At 41.6% G+C, this 18,770-nt stretch overlaps 3 protein-coding genes and 2 non-coding genes across 5 annotated transcripts; all 5 read left to right on the forward strand.

Annotated features, from left to right (window-relative positions):
- Positions 1-229: 229 nt before the first annotated feature.
- heatr6 (HEAT repeat containing 6) lies at positions 230-8,675 on the forward strand. Its single transcript, XM_020086234.2, has 20 exons — positions 230-554; positions 1,433-1,540; positions 1,643-1,783; positions 1,870-1,985; positions 2,889-3,003; positions 3,095-3,196; positions 3,305-3,469; positions 3,545-3,756; positions 3,944-4,118; positions 4,221-4,427; positions 4,551-4,650; positions 4,733-5,136; positions 5,215-5,337; positions 5,480-5,566; positions 5,814-5,948; positions 6,044-6,166; positions 6,291-6,415; positions 6,793-6,889; positions 7,464-7,668; positions 7,839-8,675. The coding sequence occupies exons 1-20, from the start codon at positions 267-269 to the stop codon at positions 8,417-8,419; spliced, it is 3,609 nt and encodes a 1,202-aa protein (XP_019941793.2). The 5' UTR covers positions 230-266; the 3' UTR covers positions 8,420-8,675.
- Positions 8,676-9,317: 642 nt separating this feature from the next.
- Positions 9,318-14,745, forward strand: ddx52 (DEAD (Asp-Glu-Ala-Asp) box polypeptide 52). The gene is made up of 15 exons (XM_020085330.2): positions 9,318-9,481; positions 9,710-9,935; positions 10,257-10,381; positions 10,487-10,672; positions 10,763-10,906; positions 11,332-11,443; positions 11,529-11,601; positions 11,721-11,924; positions 12,008-12,098; positions 12,782-12,904; positions 12,993-13,143; positions 13,614-13,689; positions 13,892-13,963; positions 14,100-14,363; positions 14,576-14,745. Exons 1-15 carry the CDS (start codon positions 9,395-9,397, stop codon positions 14,610-14,612), a joined length of 1,971 nt encoding a protein of 656 aa, XP_019940889.2. The 5' UTR covers positions 9,318-9,394; the 3' UTR covers positions 14,613-14,745.
- Positions 14,746-16,384: 1,639 nt separating this feature from the next.
- Positions 16,385-18,614, forward strand: rpl23a (ribosomal protein L23a). The gene is made up of 5 exons (XM_020085948.2): positions 16,385-16,533; positions 17,471-17,651; positions 17,858-18,034; positions 18,301-18,370; positions 18,553-18,614. Exons 1-5 carry the CDS (start codon positions 16,464-16,466, stop codon positions 18,565-18,567), a joined length of 513 nt encoding a protein of 170 aa, XP_019941507.1. The 5' UTR covers positions 16,385-16,463; the 3' UTR covers positions 18,568-18,614.
- LOC138404927 (small nucleolar RNA Z17) lies at positions 17,704-17,775 on the forward strand. Its single transcript, XR_011238669.1, has one exon. It is a non-coding gene; the product is annotated as a small nucleolar RNA Z17 (small nucleolar RNA).
- Positions 18,415-18,482, forward strand: LOC138404925 (small nucleolar RNA SNORD42). Its single transcript, XR_011238667.1, has one exon. It is a non-coding gene; the product is annotated as a small nucleolar RNA SNORD42 (small nucleolar RNA).
- Positions 18,615-18,770: the final 156 nt, after the last annotated feature.

Consider the following 18,770-nt stretch of genomic DNA (forward strand, 5'->3'; position numbering starts at 1 on the left):
TTTGAGATATGTTAAATTACATGATGTTACACACTCTCGTGCAGTAGGTGGCGGTATGCACATTACATTTTTTGCGATCCGCCAGAAAATCGAGAGAAGAAGAAGAAAGAAAACAAAACAATCATAATATTCCTCCCCTGTTGGTCGGTGCCTGTGTTTCTGGTTTTCACCGCAGGAGGCAGTAATGAGCCTCACGTTTTGGTGTCGAGCTGTAAATCAAGCGCGGGAACCACAAAACAAGTGAACTACTTCCTGGTCTAACAAACATGGCTTCACCAACCGGGCTGTCAGCGCCGGCTTTCGGGCGTGGTGGTGTCTCTGCCTCCCCGCCACCGACTGAGGCCGGCGAGCGGTTCGCTCCGGCGGGCTTGGACCGTTGGAGACTCGGGGTCGCGTCGGACGCCGAGAAACAGTTTTCCCGCAGCGCTGCTAAACTCAGATCCGTGCGAGCCGACTCAGGCCAACTCCCAGAGGAGCTCAACCTGGTGTTCGACCAGCTCATGTCCGAAAACTACAACAAAACCCTTTACCCCAACATCGACATCCGACCAGAGGTAACACACACTCTCTCCTCTGTCTGGTGGAGACGCCCAACCTAACTCATGAGGCCGGGAACCTCAGAGAAACAGACTTTTTCATGGATAGGTCAAGGTGTATTTGGTGCTATGACAACACGAGCAGGAACAACAACAAGCCTTGACCAGTGTAAACCCAGTGTGTATGAAACTGCTTAATTTCAGTGCAAACCCGATCTTTCAACGTTGTTGACATAAATTCACTTTATTAGACCTCACCAATGTTGGGACTGGCCTCAGCTCTTCATGTCATGGATTCAATAAGATGTTGGAAACATTCAACACTTCTGATGGAGAGGTTCTGCTCCATGTTGACATACCCACCCCCCCACCTTTATTTAAGAGTGTTTCTTTCAGTTTGAGAGCACATTCAGATTTTGTAATGCTTTCTCTCAAAACCCCAAACTCCATTAGCCCCTGCATGCATCTACATTTGCTCTGCTTGTGCTCAAACTGTGTTCTTGCACTCAGATTTCCTGCGAAACATTATAATTTGTACACTTGTTGTTATATTGGTTGGGGAATTTTGACAGACAGAAGAACCATCCAAGAGCAGAGGAGAAATCTGAGTGCAGATAAAGCGCAAGAGATCTATCACAGCAACAAATCATCTGAGTGCAAGCGCATAGCTTGAGCACAAGTTGAAAAGGTTGAAGCACAGGCAGGGGCGATTTGAGTGTGAGTGTAGGGTTTTGAATGAAAGCTTTTCAACATTTAAATGTGAAATCAATACGTTCTTCTTTCAAACTGAAAGACCAAACTCTATATTTGCCAAAGTAACAGAATATCTTTGGGTTTTATGTTCTTTTATACGTGTGTTGGACAAATAAGCCTTAGCTTCTTTATTTCCATTTCAGGATGTGTGTACTCTGCTGAAACGTGCCATCTCTCTTGTGCCGCTGACTCAAGAACATTTAGTCATCAAACTCTGCCAGTTAATACATCATCTGCTCTATCAGCTCAAGGTAACGACTTTCTTTTAAGTAACAGTAGGGCTCAGCGTCCAAATCCATCAGTGTACTGAACATTAGGTAAAACGTTTGTCTCTCTCTTCTGAATTTTTTAAGGTAACAATGGATGAACAGACGTTGATTATGCTGTTGAAGTATACAACCAGTGCATTAAAAACGTGCAGTACATGGACACACTCAGACGTCCTCCTTGCACTCTCCACAGTAGTGTATGGGAATGGACATCAGTGCCACCAGGTACATATTTGTACAAGCTTTCTGAAAGCTTGTTGTAAATAAAGATAACTCTTCAATATTTACATTGAGATTCTTGTCATTCACAGCACCTCAGTGAAATGCTGCTTGAAGATGGCATACTTCTTCTGTATAGTGCTCCATCTCAGCCAAACATGGAATTACGTCGTGTTGCTCTTACCTGTTTAGCAAACATGTGTCTCAGGTAGATTTTTTGCAACCTTTTTATCGGCAGACAGTTTGAGATGTTGGTGTCTGTGATCTGATTTCTCAAAAATCTTGAGAGTCGTGGTTCTCCACTTCCAATCTAGAAGCCAGAATAAATGAATATGTAGTTGTTGGTGTAGCTAAAGTGAAACAAGCAAGCTAAGCCTAATTCTAATTTTTTTTTTTAATTAATAACTTTCAATACCTCATCTAGATGCCTGGTACAATAACTAGAATGTTACTCAGTAGAGCACATAACTCCACCAAGACCAACATTCCCCTTAAATTCAATCAAGCTGCACCATATTTCACTCATTTAAAGATATCAGTCCTCTAAATATGTCTATCTCGCAATCTTAATGAAAGTGATGAAACATTTCTGGATCTGTCCCCTGATCTGGATTCACAACAAAATTGTATAGGTTCTTCTGTGGCCCGTGCCACACCCTTCCTCCAAGTTTCATGGTAATCCGTCTAGTAGATTTTACTTTGCTTATAAACAAACAAACCAACCAATAAAGGATTTTAGGATTACGTAAGAATTATTTCTCTTTCACCCATTTGTATCTATCTCATTTTAACAAGTCCAGTTGGACCAGTAGATTTCAAAAAGTGGCATTGAAATGATTATAGCTTTGTGAAGGATGGCCACTGGTTTCAGCTTGGATTATCACATGTTAAAGTGTATTCCAATCAGAGTGTCAGCAAAAACATATAAAAAAAACAACAAATATGTATATTTCCAGATTTTCAAATTTAAGGTACTTCAGCAGTTGTTCCAGAATTACTACTCTCATAGTTGTGTGTGAAATCCATTCATTAAGGATGTCTATTTCTGCTTAAATGTTGCTTCTTCTTGGCTGTAATAGTTTCTTTGTTTGGATGAATTGTTTCTTTCCAGGATCCCTGGTCAGCCTCCTCTGGATGATCAATACAGAAGTCTATGTTTCAGAGTGTTTCTGAATAATCTGCAGTCACCCATGCCCCCCGACACTGATGAGCTCTTCTACTGCATGGTACAGACAATTGTGTGTTGTAACCAAACGTTCATGAAGAAAAAAGCACTCAATGATATCTGACCCACGCCTGCCCCTCTCTCCTCTGCAGGTGATCCAGTCAGCGCTGAAGGGACTTCACTGTTGTCTCTCAGGTGGTAGGTGGAAATTTGGCGACGGGGAGGAGCTTGGATCTGTACTGGCCACAATTAAGGTGCAAAGCTTTACCACACTTTTTTCTATTCCTTCATATTTTTTTGTCCTTTTTCAGCCACAGTTTTAATCTTGTTATAAATTAGAGGTATGTACATGTATTCTGCAGAGGCTCATGTTCCAGGCGGTTCCAGGGGTGAATGTCGAGTGGCCGGCTGTGCTTTACCCAGCTCCTCTTCCTCAGTATGAAGGTCTTTCTGCACCAAAACCTGCTGAACCACCGAAACCCCCTGAAAAAAAAAAGGACGCTGCCACGCCGGGCAAAACCTCAGGGGTAAGACAGGCCTTTTTTGTTGTTGATCTTAATTAAAGTATGGACCATATTCAAATCAGTTGTGTCTCTCCCAAGAATAAAAAGAAGAAATCCAAAGGGAAGGGGAAGAAGACGAGCACGGAGCAGAGCAGAGGGGACAATGGAGAAGACGTGTTCGCATTTAAGAAAGAAGGTGGGGAAGAGTTGTTGTCTACATCCTCTGGTCCATCTTTCTACCCGTCCTGGAAGCAAAAGAGTTCTGACTCTGAGTTTTCCGATTCAGAGGGCAACGCACAGAGCAAATTGAGGTATAGAGACACTGCATGTCCATTCACCTCACAATTTTACATTCCAGACAACGAGCATGTATGTTCTTTTTTTTCACTGAATGTTTAAATGACTGAACTTACGATGTCTTATATGTGATTCAAGTCATGAACAATAGAGCTAGAAATCCTTTTCTGTTGTTCATCCTGTTGCATTTTTCTCTTTCAGATGTCATCATGGTCGTGTGCGTCAGGGAGCTTTGCACTGTTTGCTAGCGCTGGTGAAAAGTGTAGATAAACGGATTCTGTATGGGTATTGGTTCTCCTTCATCCCTGAATCTCCTATTGGCGGACCACCACCTCTCACTCTGCTCACAATTATACTGAAGGACCCATCACCAAAGGTACAACTTAACCTCACTCATCTTATAATTCTTCTCAACTTCTAGGACTGTAACATCTCTCTCTCTCTCTCTCTCTCTCTCTCTCTCTCTCTCTCTCTGCAGGTACGTGCGAGCGCGCTTCAGGTTTTATCAGCCATGTTGAATGGCTCCCGTCAGTTCCTGGCTGTGGCTGAAGATACTGCGTCTCCTCCTACATCTTACACACCTTTCTCCTTCTCGCTGGCCACGACCATCAGAGAGATGCACCGTGCTCTGAGTCTTGCTCTGGTAGCTGAGACCACTTCTCAGACACTCACACAGGTTTTTAAGGTATGATAACAAAAGCTTGATAAAAACACCTAACTTTCATGAGACCACTTCTGCTCTGAAAGTTACCGCCTATCCATCCAGGTTTATCATCTTAACAGTATGTCTCCTCGTTTCCTGTGTTAGTGTCTGGCCTGTCTGGTATTCAACGCTCCCTACCACCGTCTCAGACCTGGTCTACTCAGCCCACTCTGGAAGCAGATGCGTCCTTATTTGGGCCACCGAGGTTTGTTTTTCTTCCCAACATGGCTTCAAGTTACAGAACAGTATGTGATGCTTCTTTGAAAACAGCTATTCTCTGTCTTTAGACGTGAATGTGCGTGTGTCTGTCCTGACACTTTACGGGGCTCTGGTGCTCACTCACGCTCCTTTACCTGAGGTGCAGCTCCTCCTCCAACAGCCGGACAGCAGCGGCAGTAGCACCGCCAGCTCCTTCACACAGCATGACTCTGCTCTCAGCTGGAGACGTAGAGAGGGAGAGTCCTCACCATCACACACACCTGTCACACCCTCCCAGCGCAGCTCGTGCACACACTCCCCCCGCGTGCTTCATACACCAGGGGAGGAGGACAGCTCACCGCCGTGGCTGCTGCAGCTCTGTATGTCTCTGGTGACTCAGCCCAGAGAGGACCAGCAGTCAGAGAGTGAGGGAGCGGGAACAGGAGGAGGTGTAGTTTTGGAGCCAGCCCCTATCCTAGTGGAAGCACTACAGGTTGGTGAGATGGTACAACAAGAAATCCCCCTAATAAACATTTCTGAAATCTGAAGGTAATTTTTCATGGTGTTTCAGATCCTGTCCCACCTGGTGCGCGGCTACTTTTCTCTAGTCCAAGCATGTCTGTTAGATATTGGGCAGATGTGCGCACACTGCCTTGGAGAGTCAAACCCCTTCATGCAACTGCACGCAACAAAGGTACCTCTGTTCAAGCTTCAGTAATAGATGCTGAAAAATGAAATTAACGATTGAAGAAAATGACAACAACAAACAAATGTTCAGAAATGTCTGGAAGGTCAAGATCTGGGCACTGATATCTATGTCTTTGACCTTTGTTTAGTTACTAGGAGATTTGGGGACAGGAATAATCCAGCAGTATGCAGCAGAGAGCAAAGTGCCTGAGAGCTCACGGGTCCCCATCAGCCAAGTACGTACAAACTGTCCATACCGAATATACTGTGTCAGACCTGTTTTTATTGTTATGAGATACTATTTCATTTTTCTGTTGGTCGTTGCTCTTTCTATTTACCTCTCATTTGGGGTATACATCAAAACAATTTCTTGTGTCAAATTCTGAAAATGGTTTGTTATAATTATAGTATTTCTGTTGTGTGATCAGAAAACCTTAAGGTTCTGTAAACTATTAAAAGTTCTTGTGTTTCCATTCATTTCAGGTGGTACAGTTTTGGTCAGAAATATTGAGCGGTCCGCTTAATGGACTGCTGCAGAATGAACAACATACCATGCTGCAGATGAGCACCTGTGACACGCTCTCCTCCATACTGCCGCAGGCCTTTGCACAACTGCCTGTGAGTTTCATTGTGACTGAACTCTGTCTGTGGCTGCAGAGCTCAGACTGTGCTCCGTGAAAGCTGTGTGTGTGATTGTGTCGCCTTGTTTTTAGGACAAGACCCAGATGATGTGCGTCACTGTGCTGCTGGGGTGGTCCTACAGTGAGGAATATCTGGTGAAGAAGTCAGCTATTAGGGCTCTGGGAGTCTACATCCTGTTCCCCTGTCTGAGAGAGGTAAGGATGGTGACGAGCAGCTATGACCATCAACTTAATGTCTTTTAACATCTGTCAAGAGACTAAAGTCTGGAAAAACCCACAAAACAGAAAACATGTTTCTGAGGTGTTGATGTCTTTGCAGGATGTGATGTTCTTGGCAGATACCGCAAACACTGTCCTCGCCGCCCTCAGCGATCGATATCCATATGTCCGTTCCAAGGCTGCCTGGACTTTAGGAAATCTCACAGACACGCTTAATGTCAATATGTAAGAAAACATAAACCTTGGTGTAAATGCTTTTGAAATCACACTGATACTGCTACACTGCTTCTTTATAATGTTACATTAACATTATTTGATGTTGAACCGAGTTTCTGTTGGCTCTTACAGTCAAAACATATCATAATATGTTTTTCCCCTCATGTTTAAAGAAGGGAGGGATATTCAATTGGTATCAGTAAGCATCCTCCCCACTAAATGCCACTAATTCTGACACACTGGTCCTTTAAAAGCATGGATCACTTGCTTATCTTTCCAAATAAATCCTTAAACACTAACTATATGGTTTAGATAAAGCCAGTATGGTATATTGTGTAATGTCTATAATTTGTGAAGAGAGATTTGCTTTGTGTAATTTGTATCAGGGAGAGTGTTGGTGCTGACTTCCAAGAAGAGCTGTCAGACATGCTGCTGCTCAAGATGTTGCAGGCAGCTACTCGAGCATCAGCTGACAACGACATAGTGAGTGCATTCACACTTTCACTCGCACAAGACTGAGCAGGTAGTTGACAGGTCTCATTTTGTTCTGTCATTTCAAGAAGTGTCTGTTCTGTCAGAGTAAAAACTCTTTAAAAAAATCTACGTATGAATGAAAAGTATCTTCTCTGTTTTAGCAAGCTCATGATGACAAGACCATGACAAAGCCAGAAAACCTGTTTACCCTGACGTTCTATCGAAGAAGTAGAATGGCACCCAGTAGAACACATTCCTCCCCCCAAAGGTCCCCTGAAACTATTCAAGCCCAACCAAATTTCACACACTCATAGTTCACAAAATGTGCCTGAATTTATTTATTTTTTCATAAAGATCCGTGAAAATGGAAAAATACCCAATGTTGAGGCGAGTGTAAAGAAATTCTTGGATCTGCCCCCTGATATGGATTCACACCCAATTTTAAATGCTTCATCTCTGACATGTTCCCTTCCAAATTCATAACCTCCTTGGCAGAGGTGATCAAACATAAATCATCTCCATATCATCTCTTTGATTGGCTCTCATCTCCTTCCTACTTTCGTCTTCTCCTCAACCCTCTCAGGTGAAGTCTCACGCAGTGCGAGCGCTCGGTAATCTGCTTCGTTTCCTCCGGGAGAGTCAGCTGACCAAGTCGGCCTTTCAATGCCCACTGGAAGATGCAGTCCGTGCTCTTGTAAAAACTGTGCAAGCAGAGGCCATCATGAAGGTCAGATGGAACACCTGTTACGCCTTAGGAAATGCTTTCAGGAACCCCGCCCTGCCACTTGGTAAGTACACATATATATATATATATATATATATATATATATATATATATATAGGAAACAAATAAAATTAACAGAGGCAACAAAATGATTCAAAGTGGAGGGTTTTAACAGTAGGATGTTGCTCTCCTATTGAACTTATCAGTTACTTTTAATTTCTTTCTTTCTCTCAGACTCGGCCCTGTGGTCTCACGACGTCTTCTCTGCCCTCTGCCATGTTGTTACTTCCTGTAAGAACTACAAGGTGCGCATCAAATCGGCTGCTGCCCTGGCAGTTCCTGGCCGCCGCGGCTGCTACGGGGACACAAAGCTGTTCAGTTTTGTGTGGCATTCCCTGGCCACAGCGCTCGAGAACAGTGAAGACACTAACGACTTCTTGGAGTACCGCTACTGTGCCAGCCTGCGACACACACTCTCACAAGCACTACTGCACCTGCTAGAGATCAGCCAGTCTCAGGACATGCCCGCCCTTGGGGCATCGCTGGCCAGCGAGGAGGGGAGTACCATCAAAGAGCATTTGACCAAATGTCTCAAAGCAGAGAATGGAGGAGGAGAGGCGGACGGAGAGAAAGAAACGGGGGGGGACAGTTTCAACACTCAGCAGAGAATTGAGCATCTGCAGTTGACTTTGATCAGAGTAAAGGAGTTGGGGGCTGAAAGGGATGGACAGGGAGAAGAGGAGAGGGGTAAGGAGATAGTGGTCAGTTTTCTGGAGGATTGTTTGAAGACCTGTGAAGAGCAGCTACAGCTATAACAATAGTTTTCAGAAGACTGAAGTCTGGTCATAAAGACTCGTCCAAGGTTGGGACAGATTGGAGCTCCTGGAAGACAAAAAATGTGACTGAAATTAATCAATGAATCACAAAGAATGTTGTGATGATGAACTTGTGTTTTTCTTCAATTATGTACTACATGTAAGCAAAATGATAAATCGAAGTCTTTGATACACCCTGATATTTAAGCAGTGATGGTTCAACTGGAATTTAATAAATCTAAGTGCTCCACATTAAGCACATACAATTCACATTGATGGAATAGAGCTCTGGCAAGATCAACAAAGAAAAAAATTAACAAATTAGGCGAATGATCTGTATAACTGTGACTAATTATTTTGATTAATTAAGACATTGAAATGAAAAGTAACAAAAGTTTATATTTGATTCACTTATATATATTTACGATATATTTAAAAATTATATATTATTTAATTACAAATATAAAACATATTAATTTGTATTTATTGACACATTTAAATTAAAATACATGAAAGGTTACTTTTTTTATTTAGATATTAAAATTATATTGAATTATATTTTTTCACACACTTAAATAAGAGATAAAACATCACATTTATTTACCCATATTTTTGGACATATTTAAATAAAAAGGCATATATATTATATTGTGTATTTCAGACACATTTGAAAAATAATACCAAATATGACATATATTTTCAGACATTTAAATAAGACACAAAATATGATATTGTTTTGTGTATTTCAGACACATTGAAATAGTAAGACATTTATATATATAGTTTTTTTCATACACATTTAAATTAAAAGACATGAACATTGTTATTTCAGTTTTTTTTTCAGTCTATGATTTTTACTTTATGCATTAAAACTTGCGGTGTTGGGTGCAGCCAGTGGGGGGCGCCAGAGTTCAGTGGTGGAAGATCCGGGTTGATTAGTGATGCCTGATCGGTGAAGACCACGCTGCCTCAGGAATGGACGCGTTCGACTTGTTTCGGAAACTCGGAGCTGGAGCTAAATTTGACCTGAAGAGGTTTGGTCAAGACGCGAACCGGTTCAAGGTACATTTAAAACTTGTAGCTGATGTTGTACAACATGGAAATGTCGATCAATAACAGCAGCACGAACCGTGGCTCAGTCTGTTTTAGCTAACCCGTGTGAAAGTGTGCTAACGTGTTTGTTTTTCCGGTGTTTAGGAAGTAAAAGTCGGGTTTGGTGCCTCAGTATCTTAGTTCAACAGACACATGGTGTAACAGGGTGTTCAGTCTTTTCTCTTCTCTCATTTTCAGGTTGTCAAAGCACACGGAGGAGAAGCGTCCTCAGATCCCCTCTCTGCCATCGATTACTTCGGCACAGGCTCGGTCAATGGAGCCCAGAACAGCACCACAGAGCTGGAGCAGGATGAAGAAGAGGATGAAGAAGAAGAAGATTCTTGTGCAGGAGTCAAAAGACAGAGAGAGGAAGAAGAGAGGAGCCTGAAGTCAAAGAAGAAGAAGAAAATAAACCAGGTGGAAGGTAAAGGCTTTGTACGACTGACCACATGTTTGCTTTTTTGTGTGTATCTATCCACAAACTGATACAGAAGAATACAATAACATCCCATGACTTTCTGTCACGAGTTGTGAAACAACAGAAACAGTAAACATCTGCTCTGTGTGACGTGGACCCACAGGAACGTAGCTGGTTTCTTGCTTTGCATCGTCCCACACAGCTCTCTGCAGCGTGTTCACTATGGAAACACTGGGACAATGGTGTGTGATGCTGTTTAACATGAATGTGATGTAGCTGTGCAGTTCAGAGCCTCACTGCTGTTTGCTGTGTTCTGTCTGACTGCAGCTGGAGGCACAGAGGGAAGTGGCATCACCTGGACGTCCTCGCTGGACAGGAAGATCCAGAATGTGCCGAGTGAGGGGAAGGAGAAAAACTCTCTGAAGAGGCTGAAACATCTTCATCAGCAAAAGGTACAAACAGTGACACAGCTCACAACACAAAGAAAAAGTGATGTCCGTCATCGTGTCCCTCCTCTATCTGTTCGTCAAGTTCATTTTCTGTTCGATTGATTTCAGGTGAACCACATTCGCTCCCAACACCGTATAAACGTTCACGGCTGCGATGTGCCCGACCCCGTGTCCACATTTGACGAGCTGCAGTCCGAATATCGTCTCAACACGCGTGTCCTTCAGAACCTCAAAGACGCAGGGTTGAATTCCCCAACGCCAATACAGATGCAGGCGATACCGCTCATGATGCATGTGAGCGAGCACACACCACACACACACATTCAGTTTGTAATCAACAGCCTGTGGGGTTGTCAGGATTTAAGTGACTGGTTTGTCTGTCAGGGTCGGGAGCTCCTGGCCTGCGCTCCCACTGGATCCGGGAAGACTTTGGCTTTCTGTCTCCCGCTGCTCGCACACCTGCAGCAGCCGGCCAACCTGGGCTTCAGAGCGGTGGTTATCTCCCCGACCAGAGAACTGGCCAGCCAGGTACACACACACACACACACACACACACACATCTGCTTTGCTCTAATGGATGTTTTTTAATACAGCTAAGGTTTCAGGTCACAGACAGTATATCCGTTTTCATACATATACAGGTTCTGGAATTTACTTTCACAAACGAAAAACTTCTGACTTGTTCATAACAAAACAGGAAAATCTCTGGAGCGCTCAGAATTCCACAGAGGAGATCCTGTGTTTTGTTTACAGCACATCCTAATCCAAAGTGACATGTTAGTGTATGACGCCTCTTTTTCCTCCTGAGATATTCGTAAGATCTTTATTTTATTTTTTGCATCTGTCGCGTGTTAGAAATGTTATCAACCTGCACACTTGCTTGCGGTGAATCCTCTCTTAGCTTATGTTTGCTCTTATTTTATCGTTGGTCAGTAAGTTGCTGTTGTGCTTAGACCTACAGAGAGCTGCTCCGTCTGTCAGAGGGAGTCGGATTTCGAGTTCACATTATTGACAAAGCCTCTCTGGCAGCGAAGAAATATGGACCACAGTCAAACAAAAAATATGGTACGAATGAAAACCTTTGTTTGTAGAAGAGTTAAGTGCGTGGGTTGCTCTTCCTCTTGTTTACATCCTACTTTTCTCTACACAGACATACTCGTCAGTACTCCGAACAGACTCGTCTTCCTTCTCAAGCAGGATCCTCCAGCTCTCGACCTCAGCAGGTCACATGTTCATCCATTACTCTCTCACGTTTCTAGATTGTTTCGTGTTTCTGTCCTCTGCTATAGATGCCAATTCATTTTGTATGTGACCTTGATGGTTTTGCTGTGTTGGTGTTCAGCGTGGAGTGGCTGGTGGTGGACGAGTCAGACAAGCTGTTTGAAGGAGGTAAGACAGGCTTCAGGGAGCAGCTGGCTACAGTGTTTCTGGCCTGCTCCGGGTCAAAGGTGCGCAGGGCTTTCTTCAGCGCCACCTGCACACCGGATGTTGAGCAGTGGTGTCGTCTGAACCTCGACAACCTGGTGTCGGTCAACATCGGACACAGGTAATAACCTACCTGTAGCACTAATACTTAAATGGAGTTATATGGGCTTTTGTTCTCACATAAATCGTTTATCGTCCTCTCAGAAATACAGCAGTGGAGACGGTGGAACAGCAGCTGCTGTTTGTCGGCACAGAGAACGGAAAACTGGTCGCCATGAGGGACATCATCAAAAAAGTACGGGCACACGAAGGAGGTTACTTTTCAAGCTTGTTAAGAATTGATTTAGTTTAGTCGCTTTGTTCTTGAGATTATCCCACATCGTTAGTTTGATTAGCTTTTTCTGGCTGAATACAATCTGTTCAGTAGTTTTTTGTAGAATCCTACTGACAAACAAGCAAACTAACAAATGGACAGGGGTGAAAACATAACCTCTTGGGTGAAGTTCAAATGTCAAAGCTGGGTTAATTCCTACACAACCTCGGAGCCCATCGGCTGCTCACTGACGTTAAATTTGTTTCTGGGAGTAACAGCCTTTATTTTGAGGTTTAACGTTTTTCCACACGAAACAAAGATGCTTATTTTTAAAAGGTCTTTTAGTTCCAGATTACATTGTAGCTCATCTGTAGTAACAGCTGTCTGCATAAGAATGCAGATAAATTCAAAAATTAATAGCAGATGCATTTCAGTCAGTGTGTTCTGTCTCTTTTTCTGTTTACTCAAACATTGGTCAAACTACAAACCGAAATCTGAAGGCCTCCTTGTCCCTCACCCACAGATTCTGTACATTCACATGCAGATTCTGTTTTAAGAGACAGATTAATTCATTGAATTCAGACATGGTATTTATAAATGAAACTGTTATTGTCTAAAGGGAAGAGACATTAAAATGAAAGTGTGATCTTCTTGCTTTATTCCAGGGTTTTCTTCCTCCCATGCTGGTGTTTGTTCAGTCTATAGATCGAGCACGGGAGCTTTTCCACGAGCTGGTGTATGAAGGCATCAACGTAGATGTGATCCACGCAGACCGCACACAGCAGCAGGTACGCAGTCTCTTGAACAGACCTCGGTGTCTGTCCTCTCTGTGTCTCTGAAGTGCAGCCTGGTGTTTATCCTCCTCTTCTGTTGCAGAGAGACAATGTGGTGAACAGTTTCCGCTCCGGTAAGATTTGGGTGTTGATCTGCACGGCTCTGCTCGCCAGAGGAATCGACTTCAAAGGGGTCAACCTCGTGATGAACTACGACTTCCCCACTAGTGCTGTGGAATACATCCACCGTATTGGTTAGTTCAATGTGATCATTGAGATAATTAACCGAATAGAAAATGGGAAAAAATTGAGAAATAAGACTTTTCATTACAAGTTATGTGTATCTGAGATTTGAAACATTAATACAGCAGCTGACAACTATTCAATAATGTGTATCGTTGTTATGCTCATTGATGCCTTTATGGATGAAAACGTCTGTTTCAAACAATCTATCTGTCACTGCACACGTGTCCTCTACGTTGGCATGGTTTTTAAGCAATACATCCATTCGAGACAAAACTGTCCACGGTGGAAGAGGGTGTGATAATGTTCTTCTCAAGAAAGAATAAAAAGGTTGTTGTCCCTTTTCCAAGGGGAATTAACTTCATATAGATTCCTGTAGTCTCTTACCAACTTCCACCATTGATGACATTTGTTCATCTTGCTTGAATTATCAGTTACACTACATCTAATCTCACTTATTCTCCTGTTTGCTGTTCCTCAGGTCGAACAGGCCGAGCTGGACATCAGGGGAAGGCCATTACCTTCTTCACAGAAGATGACAAACCACTGCTCCGCAGGTACTTTGATGCAGCACAAATTATTAAATATTAAAATATCTGCAGTACAGTAAAATATTTTGGATGTGTTGGATTTGGTTAACTCTTTTGCAGAAACATGCTGCTTCAGTCTGTACAGTTTCCATGCTTGTGTTTGTCTGTGATATTATTTATGATTTACTTTTCCCCTGAATATATTTCTGTCTGCTTCTCTTTGTAACAGCATCGCTAATGTCATTAAACAAGCTGGCTGTCCTGTCCCCGATTACATGATCGGCTTTAAGAAGATACACAGGTAAAGGAGAAGGATCAAAGAAAGATATTCAATATTACTTAATATTTAAAGCTGTTTTCTGCTTTTATTTTATGCTAAATTGATCTGTTGAAGTTTTGTTAATTTGGGTCTAATATTCTCTCTGTTTGTGTTTTAGCAAAGCTAAGCGCAGACTTGAGAAGAGGCCTCCCAAGAGAAGCACCATTTGCACAACCCCTCGTTTCTTGATGAAGAAAATGGGCAAAGCACAAGGTCAGAAAGGACAGAAGCAAGCAGCGGAGGGGGAGCAGAAAGGAGAAAAGAAGACCAAAGGACTGAAACTGAAGAAAAAAAATGAAACTAAAAAAGAGAAGGGAACAGAAAAACAGAGAAAGCCGTCTCAGAAGATGGGATCAAAGTCCCCTGGGCCAAAGTTGAAAAAGTAATTTTTTTTCTTCTGCATTTAATTTCCCCTCATGTTTTAACACAGAACCATGGAGTTAACAGTCTGACATAATTATTAAAACTAGATCTTTTTTATGTTGTGAGTGGACCTTTCACCCACTTTCATTTTGTTTTAGAAACTAGAGCATTACATGAATAAATCCAACAACTGGAATGAGTTTTCTTTTCTTTCTCTTTTCTCTTCATCAGGAAAGGAGGGAAGAAGAATAAGCCACAAAAGGAATAGAAGATGGTACAAACAACCTGATATGAACATAGATGTGGATACTTTTTTTTTCCATCTTGAGGTTTGATTTACTGCAAATATTTTTGTCTGTGCTTTGTGTTATCAGAGTATAAAATAAACAGTTTTATATATATAGTTGTGTTTGTTACATTTGCTCACCACTGACAGAACATATTTAACAAACATCCTTCCATACAAAATGAAGACAGAGATAAAAAATTGGTGGCAATCCACAGGTGCTCTCACACATGAAAGAACATAAGTCAAATTTTATAAACTACTAATTAAAGTGCAGCTATATAAACAAAACCCTAAACGATAATACACTATGAGACATATTAAAATAAAATACCAGCTGAGTTATTGCACTTGGGATATTGCTTGAGAGTAGTATCAGATGGTAGAATGAAATAAAAATGAGTGATGATTCGTTTGAACAATATGGACCCAGTTACACTGAAGGAACAAAATATGAATATATACTGATAACTGAAGGGAGAGACAGGGAAACAAATTCCCTTCAAGGTGTTTAATGTCCATCAGTGCCTTAACAATGCAATTGTATTGGTGAATTCAACAACAAAAGTGAGACTCCTGTAGAGTTATATACCTCTATATGATGGAGGTTATTTGGATCATTAATGACCACACAACCAAGTTGGTGGGATTATTTTTCGTAAAATAACGAAGACCTTGACATAGACAGTCGGGACACTGCACAATAAACCAATAAATGAACGGACAATAACACATACAAGAAAACAACAGTGCAGAGTGTTTAAAGTGGTTGTGATTACTGCAGAGACTTTAGAGTTCTTAAGCTCAGGCCAGCTGGTGCTATTCACAGCACAGGGAATACACACAGCTGTCATATTGCTGTCATACTTAAGGAGATGTAAAGATATCACCAGCAAAATACATTCACTGCAAAGTGTGACATTCAAATGACCAGTGAAGGTGTGGAGAAAGTAAAACATCAATGTTTCAGCTCACTAAGAAAACAAAGAGTCTCTGAATCCAGCAGCTAAAGATGAATTCAAACAATAAATATTTTCAACTTATGATCGTTTACTCTTCTAAAAAGGAGATCAAAAATATTTCTATTCTAGTCTGAAGTGAAGTTTTCTCAATGGGAGGACGTTTATTTCCCCTAAGATAGGTAGAAAAAAATCAAATGTGCATATGCAGTACGATATCTAACAATTACTATACTTTCAAGACCAATTATTATAACATACATCACTGCTGTGCCATATTCAAAAAGGTATCTCCACCGAGACAGTTGTGTTTTTTCGTCTTTTTGTTTGTTAGATAAGAAATTAAAATGGAATATGGGTTTAAGATAAGAGGGCAGATCTAGTTTTTAGAGTTTTTATTTTTTACTTTCTTTAAAATTGGGAGATTGGACCCTTTTTTGACATTTCATTGATTTCTCACAGAATAATTTAATGGATCTTGATTTTAAAAAATGTGTAGGGACTGATAGTTATTAGTTTGTGCAATTTAGTGCAGATCCAAATAAAAATCTGGATCTGGTGAATTTAAATATGGTTTCATAAGGGGCCTGTTGGGTCTTGGAGGATGAATATACTCCACTGAGGGAGAGGTAGTTCTGGGAAGTGCTTAAAGTTACTTTTGAGTTAGTCCAGTTCCATGTACGTATTGTACAATTAATCACACGAATCCTACAGTTCGAATGACTATAAAAGACTAATATCAAATAAAGAACAGGTTGTGGATGTGTCTGATTTGTTCATAGAACGTGTAATTATTGTTTTTAGCCAGATTCATAAACTCATTCACTCAAGTCTTTCTTTTCTATCGCGATACTTCCGCCATGAGATCTCGCCCATGCGTTATACTGCAGGAGACCCCGTTCAGTCTTCCTTTCTCAACATGGCACCGAAGGTGAAGAAGGAAGGTTCGTCAGTCTGATCATTTTCTATGAATAAACTGCAGGAATTTCATAAATATCGCGTCTTAGCTTCAACAGTCGGGTCCTTCACGAGAGGGCGAAGCTACAGCGGGCTAACTGAGACCAGTGTGTCGTTGTCAACGGTTTAAATACGTCGGTAACGTGGAGTGGGGCTCCGGCATGTTTGCGGCAACGCGATGTCAAGCTAAAGCTAACGATAGCCTCTCTGGCTAAACGTCACGGTTCTACAACTTCTACATTTACGCTTGTGTCGTGGTTTCTTCCTACACTGTTCATCGACGGATCTTTACTAGTTGGTCTCATTGTGTTGTTTTGTTAAATGTTAGCATGTTAGCTGTGGTTGTGGCGATGGTAGCGCTCGCTGCTCATTTGAAACGTCGCAGGACCCACATGTGAAACCTCACCTCCGGTTTACCATGAGGAAGATTAGATATAATGAGTAAAAGTTACCTCATTCTGTTAGCTGTTGATAATAACTCATCCTGAGGTGTTGTGTGGCCGCTCGATGAGTCAGTAATGTGGTAGTTGATCCTGCTAAATGCTAAAACTGCTTCTAGCTAAATGGACATATATATGTGTATATATAAGAGAATTTAGGATGGAATTTAGTTCATGTAGCCGTGATCCGTTTCTATGCTGCCACAGCATTAGAACCAGATTATATTCATATGTATATTTGTTGGTTAAATTAACTTTAAAGGTATATATGATGTTCTGGAAATGTAGTTCAGTGATACTTCAACATTCAGATGTCGTGTTTCATGTGGCATCTTGTGACTCTAGATACTCAGTGAAAGCAATCGGTATCTTGAGTCAACAATCAAAGGGACACATAATTTAATTACAAATGTTATTTTGTGGCCTATGAAATATTTGAGGAGCACAAACAGCTGACTGACAAATGGTTATTTCTCTGTCTTAGCTGTCCCTGCCAAGACTGAGGCCAAGTCAAAGGCTCTGAAGGCCAAGAAGGCTGTGCTCAAAGGCGTCCACAGCCAGAGGAAGAAGAAAATCAGGACTTCTCCCACCTTCCGTCGCCCTAAAACCCTCCGTCTCCGCAGACAGCCCAAGTATCCTCGCAAGAGCGCACCTCGCAGGAACAAGTGAGTTTTAATGATTGTATTTCGCCAACAAATGGGCAGAGGGGCTCAGCATGGTGCATATGATGGTATAAGCGATCAAAGTATGAAAAAACATGATTCAAGCTTTTTAACTCACTGATGCACCCAACGTGAATCATTTTAGGTAGCGTATTGAAGACTAGAGGGTGTTGGGACTTTTTGACTTAATATTTATTTTTTCTCTGCAGGTTGGATCATTATGCCATCATTAAGTTCCCCTTGACAACAGAGTCCGCCATGAAAAAGATTGAAGACAACAACACACTTGTGTTCATCGTGGACGTCAAGGCAAACAAACACCAGATCAAACACGCTGTCAAGAAGCTGTACGACATCGACGTTGCCAAAGTCAACACACTCATCAGGTAGAAATTTAAATCCGACCTGAAGAATGGTTTTATGTTCTCTGAAACTGAGTTGCTTGACTGATGGTATTACTTTGTGCACTACTTTTGTGTATTATTCATAATTAATGCCAGAACATTGTTGTACTTGATCCTAGATTAGATGATTTGGTACAATCCAGATTCTCTGGACAGCATTTCAGTCTCACATTGTAAATATAAACTTTACATACCAGTCTGTTCATTGTTTCATCTTCTTCCCTGTATATTTTCTGATCTGTGTTCAGGCCTGATGGTGAGAAGAAGGCTTACGTCCGTCTCGCACCAGATTACGATGCGTTGGATGTTGCAAACAAGGTAAATCATCATATTGTTTTATTTGCTTTCAGAAATTCAGTCCTGTGCACATGATGTAAACTTAAATTAGATCTGAATGTTTGTGATGCATTCAAAGGAACCACTGATGCCAGACAACGCAGGTGCAGCTCTTCTCACTCTGTCTCTGAGTAGTGTGTAATTTGTGTTTTGTTCCTCCACAGATTGGCATCATCTAAACTGTAGCTGAAGAGACTTGTGGAAAAATAAATTTGTATAAACTAAACCTGGTTTAGTGTCCTGGTGTATTTGTAATTGGGAGTTTTCCATGAGTTTACAACAACTGTGACAGTGAAATTTAAAAAATCACAGCTGGGTGAGGTCTAAAATTTTGGAAATGTATAGTGTCCATCTTGCGAGTAAATGTGTACACTTGTCTCAA

The sequence above is a fragment of the Paralichthys olivaceus genome, chromosome 15 (assembly GCF_024713975.1).
Source record: "Paralichthys olivaceus isolate ysfri-2021 chromosome 15, ASM2471397v2, whole genome shotgun sequence".
Lineage (NCBI taxonomy): Eukaryota > Metazoa > Chordata > Actinopteri > Pleuronectiformes > Paralichthyidae > Paralichthys > Paralichthys olivaceus.